This window comes from Lipotes vexillifer, unplaced genomic scaffold, assembly GCF_000442215.2.
Source record: "Lipotes vexillifer unplaced genomic scaffold, Lipotes_vexillifer_v1.1 scaffold13, whole genome shotgun sequence".
In the NCBI taxonomy this organism is placed as follows: Eukaryota; Metazoa; Chordata; class Mammalia; order Artiodactyla; family Lipotidae; genus Lipotes; species Lipotes vexillifer.
The window spans coordinates 1,259,626-1,269,110 of NW_006790761.1; the positions used below are offsets into that span (position 1 = coordinate 1,259,626).

At 57.0% G+C, this 9,485-nt stretch overlaps 1 protein-coding gene across 1 annotated transcript; it reads left to right on the top strand.

Moving 5' to 3' along the window:
• The first annotated feature begins 6,174 nt into the window (after positions 1 to 6,174).
• On the top strand, positions 6,175 to 9,159 carry KNCN (kinocilin). The gene is made up of 3 exons (XM_007463942.1): positions 6,175 to 6,325; positions 8,211 to 8,285; positions 9,080 to 9,159. Exons 1-3 carry the CDS (start codon positions 6,175 to 6,177, stop codon positions 9,157 to 9,159), a joined length of 306 nt encoding a protein of 101 aa, XP_007464004.1.
• The last annotated feature ends 326 nt before the right edge of the window (positions 9,160 to 9,485 follow it).

Sequence of the window (9,485 nt, forward strand, 5' to 3'; positions counted from 1 at the left end):
CGACAAAGATACTTTAAACTCCCACTGGGAGCCCGTGGACTTTCCAGAGCTCTTAGGGTTCATCTCTCCTGAATTTCCATGCGTTTGGAAGGTTTTAATGAGCTATTTCCTATTACTCTAACTGGTTTTAAGCTGTTCAGATGATGAGTGACTTAGAGACCATTGTGTCTGCTGCTACCTTCCTCAAGCCTGGTGTGGAGGGCAGCGCAGGTCTGGGGCACTGAGGAGCTCTGTGCCTGATGTGGAGCCAGTCCGGAGGCTGCCCAGCCACCCTGGTCTGAGCCGTGTGGTGCCTTCTGCTGAGGAGCTGATAGCTGAGCATCAGCAGAGCTGCTTAGTTATCTAAGAAAATCGATTTGCATATGTCAGATGTTTTTACAACACAAGGATGCTATTATGCATTGTGCTTATTTTAATAAAACTGTTTTTAAATTCTAATGCCTTCCTGGTGGTCCTTTCTTCACCTGCAACCCTGAGGAGGAGACAGGCCTTCTAGAGAGGGGCTGGGTCCAGCCGAGGGGGGGGTGCCCCTTGTCAAGACCTCTGAATATAGCACAAGGTGAAGGAGAGATCATTGCTTCTCTTTTTTCTGTGAGGAAATGAAATTCATCAAACATTTGTCAATCTCTTTTTCTGTGCCAGGACCCAGAGATAAGTGGGAAACAGCCTCTGCCCTTTAGGATCTCCCTATCCAGTGGAAGAGGCCGTGTCAGCAACCATCACACAAGCTGGCTTCAAAAAGCACTTTAACAGGCGTGCCCTGTACCCAGCCCAGCCCACCCACCCAAGTGGAGCAGAGTCCCGTCTGTCTGAAGCAGCACTAAGCCTTTCTTGAGGCTCCATCGTGTGCCTGGGACTGTGCTTGTCCTGCCAGAGTTAGTAACAAAGAAAAATGGCACCTCGATCCACAGTCCTCATGTTCTTCGAGCAGAAGGCTTCTGTGCCCGTTGCCTTAGTAATCCTCAGGACCAGACTCAGAGGACTGTATGGGGAGGGCCTTTAGAAATTCCCAAGGAGGTGGCAGAGGGAGGTCTGAGTGTCAGGGCAGAAGACTGGGCGCTGCTGCCAGCTTTGCTCCCTGGGGGAGCAGAGAGCCGAGATGGGGTGCGGGGCTCTTCCCTGTGGGGGCAGGTCATGGGCCAGGCTGCCAGGTGTTCTGCACCGTGAATCCTCCATGTCAACGAGGACATACTTTTGTTGATGGTCCTTCCTTTGCAGGAACCCGTACCATCCTCACGTCCCCTCTTCATCTACCCAGTGTGGGATGGGCTGGGTAAATTGGCCTGCAGAATCTGAGGCTTTTGACCCAAAGTCTCCTTGTCCCTGGGGACTGGGAAGCAGGGTGTGACTTTTGTCTCTGGACTCCAGCCCCACCCTGGTTGGTCCAGCAGGGATGTGACTTACAGGAGCTTCCTGGACCAAGTATTCCACCCATCCTACTCCCCAGGTGCACCTGGCAAGACCTCTCTCATCCACTGCTCTGCTTAAATGCTACTGTGCCTACTTTGGTTTTGCTGGCATCATTGTACACTTAGTAAGTAACAAGTACTTTCTGAGAAGCTCACAGGCATTATCTCATTTAACTCTCAGAGCAGTTATATGAGGTAAGGTGCTATTTTACCCCACTTAACATGAAAAACCAAGCAGAAAAAGGAAAAAAACAGCTTGCCCACAGCTGTAGAGCTAGGAAGGTAGAACTGGAATTCTTCCCAGAGAGACCTGATACCCAGAGCTGTGCTACCTGGGTTCAAATCCCAGCTCTTCCACTTACTGTCCTTGGGCCCTGGGCAAGTTACATAATCTCTGAGGGTCTCAGTTTCTTAAACCAAAAATTGGGGAGGCTAGTGCTTACCTCGTGGTGCTACTGTGAAAGTTACAAATTAATAAATGTAAAGTGTTTAAAGCAGTTCCAAGCACACATAGTAAGTGCTCAATAAATATTACAGTAGCTGTGATGGTTGTAGTTACTTTTATTGTTGTCTCCTTGGGCAGAATTGCTCAGCTGAGCCCCAGTGATGGAGATGAGGAAACCTCCTTGGCTTGTGTGGGTGGAGATGTGTCTGGCCTTTCCACACGGGGCTGGCCTCTGGCCCTTTGTGGGATCCTCCTGCTGGCAGGCTGCTCTGTCCCTCTTGGCGGGGGTCCCTGTCCCCACGGGGCAGCTATTATGCCACGGGAAGAACCAGGTTGGGGGCTGGGGCCCTGGGTCCTAGTCCTTCCTCTACCACTGTTCACTAGGTGACCTTGGGAAGTCCCTTGCCCTTTCTGGGGACCAGGCCATGTGCCTGGCTCTGCTGGGCAGAGGCAGACATGCTGAGGGAGGCTCTGGGGCCTGGAACTGTGGCAGCCAGAGCCCCAGCTCTAGGGCTCATGTGCGGCTGCCCTTAGGAGAGGGCTGGAGTGTCCTGGACCTCAGGCTTCTTGCCTCAAATCCAGTCTCGGCAGGCCTCGGCCCCAGCCCGTCCCGATTCAAATGGACCCCGAGGACTCCTGTCTGAGCTCCGTCTGGGGGCTCAGGTACAGGGATGGAGTCTTTCTCCCTCCAAGTGTCCACCTGCCTGAGCTCTGAGGTCCCCTCCTCCCTTCTGGCTGACTGCCCCTCTCCAGATCCAGCTCGGTGAACAGCCGTGCCCTAGTCCCATGCCAACTGCTCCAGCTGCTGAGGTCTGAGGGGAGCAGCGAGAAGCAAGGTCCCCCCACGCTGGCACTCTTGTTGCCATGGTAGCAGTTGCCTTGGAAGCCACTTCCCCGACTTCAGCTTCCAAACAGTCCGGGAAAGCTGCCTGTCCCCCAGGGGATCGGTGAATTAATCAAGCTCTTTTCCAGGGTCCTCACCCCTCAAGGAAAATAAACAGAACTAAACCAAGCTGAGGCCTTTTCACCCACTCTTTCTCCCCACCCCCATGCCACCCTTGGACTTGGTGCTTCCAGGAAGGAAAGAGCGTAGGCAGGCACCCTCCAGCCCTGGCCTCCCTGTCAGACAAAGAGATTTTGTGACAGAATTCAGCAGTGACTCACAGCCTAGCCACACTCTGGATCCGGGGGCCTGGAGGACCGAGGCTTCAGCTAGGAGGGCTCTGAGCTTGGGGATGGGGAAGTGTGGGGTGGTCAGGCTCTAGAGCCTTGGGCTCCCATCTCATCCACCTGTGCCAGTAAGCTCATCACCCAAGGGCAAGCATGCACTTTCTTTTTCAGAGCTGGTACGGCCAGAATTGAGGAAAGAATTGGCAAGTCTCCCTCTCTACATTTGTAATCAACAGAGGAGCAGGTGTCACAAGTTTCCAGTAGCCTTTAGTGACACTCGTGTCACGCAGGAACGGCGCAGGCCTCGACTGATTCTTCTGAACACCATGTCTCCTTCTGATGATGGGGTTGCCAATTCCTCCCACCTCAAATAAGATAATTCAGAGATGTGCTAGCGTACTTCCCAGCTGAGCAGGGAAGCTGGACGTTGGGTTCCATCATGGACTCTGAAGCCGTCCTTCCACCTCCCCATGTCTCGGTTTCCCCATCTGTTCTGGAAAGGAGCTGGGAGGTTCTGTGATCTTGTAACTGATGGTGGCTTAATGTGTCTCTCCTCCATATGCTCTGCTCTGCCTCTGTGCCCTGAGGGATTTACAGTGTCAAAGGAAAACTCTAATTTAGAATTTGTCTCCAGTTTTTAGAGGTCAGGGTGTTCTGGAATCTGAAGCTCACAATGCACAGGCAACCCTGACTCTGGCACCTGCCATCCCCATTCACCAGATGAGCAAAGTGAGTCCCACAGTGCAAGGTTCCCACCTCGGAGATGTGGCTGGGGAGCCTCTGTCTTGCTGATAGTATGGGAGCGTTGCCCTCAGCCTGACACCAGGAGAGGAGCTGGCACAGGCCCTGCCCGGCCAGAGTTATGCAAACACTTAATAGGGGCGGGGTGGGGGTGGGGGTGGGCATTGTGGAGGGTGTTCAGGTTCCCAAAGCTTCATGTCTCAGGAACACGTTTTCATGGATAACTATTTTGATGGCTCCTTCTAAAACTAGTCAGTGGGGGATAAATTATGTGTGACAGAGACATGGGTTGTCATTTGATGCCTAATTAGAGTAATAATCAGACCTCATCCTGGCGAGAGGCACAGGGGATGTTGGCAGCAGCAGCTGTGGCTGGGATGCCCACCTCCAGGGCCTTCCTCGTATGGGGGCCGGGAACATGGCCCTGGGGCGCATCGGTGCTCTGCGGTCACCCCTCCTCTCGTCACACCTTTGAGTTCACACGTGTCCCCGCCCAGGCCTCACTCCAACTTCCTGACAGGGCCTTCCCTCAGTTGAAGCTCAGTCAGATGACCCTGGCCTTCCCAGGCCCCTAACCCCACCCAGGAAAGCCTCCTGTTAGAGACAGAGGTCCCATGGTGCCCGCGGCCCTCCTCTTTGCCAACCCGAGGTGGTCGTATAGGTCCAAGCCCTCCCCGAGCTCTGTCCTTGTGTCCAGAAGCCCAGCCCAGGTGCCCACTGGCCATTCAGTGGTGCTCACGCCCTGAACCTGCCCTCAGGGGGCTCACCGTCTACAGAGGAGACAGAGTGTAGGGACAGGTGGCAGGCACTTCAGTGTGGGGATGCAACCACTCAGGTGCCATCAGGAATGGCTCTGCAGAGTTGGGGCTGCCCAAGCAGGGTCCCGCAGGATGAGGGTTCTCCAGATGGCAGAGGCCAGGTACACACTCAGCAGGAGGGCCGCAGAGGAGAAGGGGGGGCCGGGGGCAGGAGGAGCTGTGGAGGCAGGTGGAGGCCAGAGGCCTTGGGCCTGGCTGCATCGGACGGCAGACATGGAGCGGAGAGACAGGAGATCCAAAGAGAGGCCAGTGGGGCTGGTGATGGGACCCTGGGAACTGTACTGATTCATTAACGGCCAGAGGATGCAATTAGTGATGAGGGCTGGCACTGGGGTGCGGGGCCGGGCTGGGCTGGGTTACTGCTGCCCGGCCTTGACTTGGTGGCTTCTGTAAGTAGGTCAGACAGGCTGGGCAGAGCTAAGCCCGGAGGTCAGGAGGCGCCAGCCTCGTCCCCGTCTCCTGACCCCGACTACTGACACCCAGCCCCTGCCAGTTCCTCTTCCCAACCCTAGCCCCCTAGCTTGCATGTGTTTCCTCCCACCCCTGCACCCACCACTGTTCTTCCCTGTCAGCCCCCCGCCCGGGATCCCAGGGCAAATGGAACAGCTCACCTTCTCAGCCCACTGGCAACTGAAAGGAAGCCTACCTGAGGAGAGGGTCGCCTGAGATCGTCCTCATACTAGGACCTCTCAGCCCTGCCTGGGGGCCCAGAGGTTGATGGGAGGGGGGAGGGGGGAAAGGCGGGGTTAGCGAGGGGACTTGGCAGGACCCTCTCCCCCTCCTCCTCCTGTCCCCGTCGCTATTCCTGTCTCCTGAGCCTCGGCCAGGTCTCCTTCCATGCCTCTGTCTCTGAGTCCCCAAGCAGAGGCCCCCAGGTGCACCTCCAACCAAAGGGACAGCAGAGTGGGTCCTGAGCATGTGGCCAAGGAGTCTCCTCACATCTCTGGCTGCCGAGCCGCATGTCAAGCCACCCGCTCATCCTGCCCCGTCCAGGACCAACAGTGGAACCTGGGCTGACTGCCCTAGTGGGCCTGTGGGCAGCAGCTCACATTGCAACCTCATAAATAACTCAGCACCTCCTGCCGCCTGCATCTCTGAGGAAGCCACGTCCTCTGGACCAGCACCCCCTCCCACCTCCGTTGCTTTAAACTTTAATAGGCTGAGGCTCGGTGGCAGCTGAGTAGGCTCCAGGGAGCTGGGGCAGGAGGTCCTGGGCAGGGGAGCTCGGGCTGAGCTCTCCCGAGAGGAGGCTGACGGGGGAGGACCCCATGGGGCAGTCCCAGCTCTCCAGAACTCTGGCAGCCAAGGCAGGATGTGACCAGGCAGAAGTTTCGAGAGTAGCTTCCAGCTTCAGGGGCCTTTAGGGGAGGAAGAGTAAGCTGGGGCGACCTGGGAGAGATTCTAGCTAAGACTATTGTCGGATAGGGTTGCAGATAAAGCCAAGGGTTACCAGCCCAGAATCTTACTGCCCAGAAACTCCCTCCCTAAAGGTGGAGCTCCAGCAAGGAGACATCCAAGAGGACTGAGACCTCCAGGGCTCTTCAGGGGAAAAGGCTCCGCTGGCTGGAGACTGTGCCCCGGGTGGGCCTGCATGGACATCCCCATCAGCAGCAGAGACTTCCGCTGCCTGCAGCTGGCCTGCGTGGCCCTCGGCCTGGTGGCCGGCAGCATCATCATTGGTGTCTCCGTGTCCAAAGCTGCAGCTGCCGTGGGTGGAATCTTTATTGGTGCCGCTGCTGTGGGTGAGCAGGTGCTGGGCTCGGAGAGGGAGCCGGGGCCATGGTCAGGTGAACGAGAAATGGAGGGAAGAGCTGGGTCATCAGGAATTTGGCTGGGGAGGATGGAAGCAAGAGGTGTGAGCAAGGCAGCCATGGGGTGGGTGTACGGGGAGGGAGAGGGCGATTGGGGTGAGATTCCCGCAGTGCACGGCAGGGGTCAGGAGGTGTGGAGGAGGCGCTGGCAACCACTCCTCTTGGGCTACTCCGGCTCCGGCTCCCAGTCCCAAGCCCTGGGCTCTTGGGTTAGTGTTGGGACTCATAAGCCTGCTGGGGCTGAGTTGATGGGGGGCAGGTGGAAGAGGACAGAGTTCTCTGTGGGACCCTCCTTGAGCCAGGACAGGATCCAGCTCAGAGAGAGGGCTTCCTTTTCTTTTCCCAAATGTCACAGCAGCAGATCTGTCTGTCCAGGCATCTATCCGTCTATCTGGGCCAGTCCCACTCACCTCCCCACAGTGGTGTTGGGTACCATCCCTCGCCCCGCTCCGCCACCCTGGGCCACAAGCAGAAGCAGAAGCACGAGGCTGGTGGGCTCTGGGCATCTGTACCTGTGAACTCAGGCCAAGGGCCACAGACCCTTGGGAGTGGGCAGAGCAGGACCCGATCTTCTGCTACCCCCTCCCCAGGTCTGGGTGAAAAGGAGCACACTGAGGAGCACCCCCAGTCCTGCCCTGGGGGCCCTAGGGGAGGGTGGAGCATCAGAGAGTTGGGGAGTGTCAATGGGCCCATTTCCAGCCAGCTGGGAAGGAAGAAAGCCAACCTGCTCATCACCTGGGCAGTGTGGAGCCAGGAGCCTGGGCCTTCACAGCCTGTAGCCCCTTCCGCAGAAGGCACTGCTCTCTAACCCCTCCTGGGGCCGGGTATTGGGGAACCCCCCCATGCACACACTCACAGGCTGCATTTACACACCCACAGTCCCAACCCTGCCACTGGGGTTCCTCCCATGCTCACCCATAATCCACCCCCAGGCTCACAGCCCACAGCTTCATGCAGCTCAGACTAAACAGGCTCCCTCCCCATCACGGAACCCCTCTGTGTCTCTCTTCTCAGGGCTCCTCATCTTGGCCTACCCCTTCCTGAAGGCTCGGTTCAACCTGGACCACATCCTGCCTACGATAGGTGAGTCCTCTCCCCGGCCCCCAGCAGACCCCCTGCCAAGGACTGGGTGAGACACTTTGTTTGTAAGTCTGTGGCCCACTCTGCAGTGGAGCCGAGCCCACGTGTGTCGCTGGTACTGGCTGTGTGTGAGACCTTAGGACCCTTGTACAGCTCCCCTCCTCTTCTCAGCTCCCCACATACGCGCTCCCATCTCCATCAATCCTGTGGGGCTACGTATCCCTGGGTCTCCCTGGGACCTCCACCTCCTTAAAAATCTGCCACCTTGGGCTTTCCTGGTGGCACAGCGGTTGAGAGTCCGCCTGCCTATGCAGGGGACACGGGTTCGTGCCCCAGTCCAGGAAGATCCCACATGCCGTGGAGCGGCTGGGCCCGTGAGCCATGGTCACTGAGCCTGCGAATCCGAAGCCTGTGCTCCGCAATGGGAGAGGCCAAAACAGTGAGAGGCCCATGTACGGCAAAAAACTAATAATAAAAAAATAAAATAAAAATCTGCCATTGTACCGCAAAAAAAAAAAAAAATCTGCCACCTTCCCCTTCCAGGGCCCATTTCTTCCACCTTCACTCCTCTCCCCAGATCAGCTCAGATCACGTGGGAGACGTAAAGGAATGTAGTGGAGCAAAGACAGCAGCAGGGATGGAGAGTAGACAACAGGAAGGCCTTCCCTTCCCAAAGCTGGACTTGATTTGAGAATGGCTTGGTAACCAGGGGGCTTGGGGTGGTCTCATCCTATAGGGAGCCTAAGAATCCACCCCCAGCCAGGGCCAGACCACGGGGAAGGAAGATCCAGCGCCAATGGTAATAAAGAAGGTAAGCTCCAGAAATCCCAGAGGCCATCTGCCATCTTCCCCCGCTGGGTGCACAGCTCTGTGGGGCCCCAGAGAAACCTTGAGGGAAGTGCAGAGGGGACTTCTCCGATCACAGGGAGGCAGCAGCATTGGGTATTTCTTCCATGAGTTTAGTCAAAACCCTTCTTGCTCCCAGCTGAGCTCAGCTCCTCTGGTCCCCAGGGTTTCTCTGTCAGGCCCAGCATGGCACCACACTGCCCCCTTCCCTCCCCTAGGCCCCTTGCCCGCTTATTTTCTCACTCCCCTCTTCCATTGTGGAATCCAACTCTCAGAGCTGGTACCTGAAACTGGGCATCTCCTTCCTCCCTCATCCCCACACACTGGAAGATGCCAGAGCAAGAGTTTCTCAAAGATGCCTCCATCCTCAGCGTCTGCTGCCAGCGGTAGTGCCTAATACGCAGCAGAAGGTTCCATTCCAGACACCCTGCCAAGCACTTTACATATGTTAATTTGTTTCATTCTCAGAACAGCCATATGAGGCAGGTGCTATAATTAGTCCCACTTTATATATGGGGCAACTGAGGCACAGAGAGATTACGTGAGGCAGCCAGGAAGTGGTGCAGCCAGAAACCAGGCCTTCAGCCCTGAGTCCTGCCTCTGACACCCACACCATGCTGCTGTCCTCCCGAAGGGCCACTCCGACCATCCGCGCCTCCCTCCCTCCCCATTCTAGCCAGCTCTGACCCCGGGTCCCTGTGGGTGGCTCTGACCCGGGACCTGTCTACTCAGCAAGCCCTGTCCTGGTCTCTCCCGCAGGAGCTCGCAGCAGCCTGTCCACCGTGAGCAGAACCCTGGAGAAGCTGAAGCCAGGGGGCCGGGGGGCTGGGGAGGGCTGAGGCAGGGGCTGACGGGCTGCCCCCTGCGCTGCCCTCTCTTCCCACCCGCTACCCCAATCTCAGAGCCTGCCCGGGTCCAAACCAGAGATGAACCAGGTCCTGGAGATGCCAGACCTGCTTTCACCAAGGCCATTGGAAATGGATTCCCTGTAGCGGGGTGGGGCCTGGACCACGGTGTCTCTTGTTTCAGGCTCTTGACCTGGATTTTCTCTCTGAACTGCAGCTTGGCTTTCTTCCCTTTTTGACCTACTGTCTGGATCCTCTGGAATTTGGGGCCCATTGATAACCAGTCTCTTGCTCCAGCCTGGCCAGGGAAGTGAACCATG

Coding starts and splice junctions, on each gene's coding strand:
- KNCN (XM_007463942.1), top strand. CDS start 6,175: ATGGACATCCCCATCAGCAGCAGAGACTTCCGCTGCCTGCAGCTGGCC. Junction 6,326..8,210: donor TATTGGTGCCGCTGCTGTGG/GTGAGCAGGTGC, acceptor CTCATCCTATAG/GGAGCCTAAGAATCCACCCC. Junction 8,286..9,079: donor CGCCAATGGTAATAAAGAAG/GTAAGCTCCAGA, acceptor TCTCTCCCGCAG/GAGCTCGCAGCAGCCTGTCC.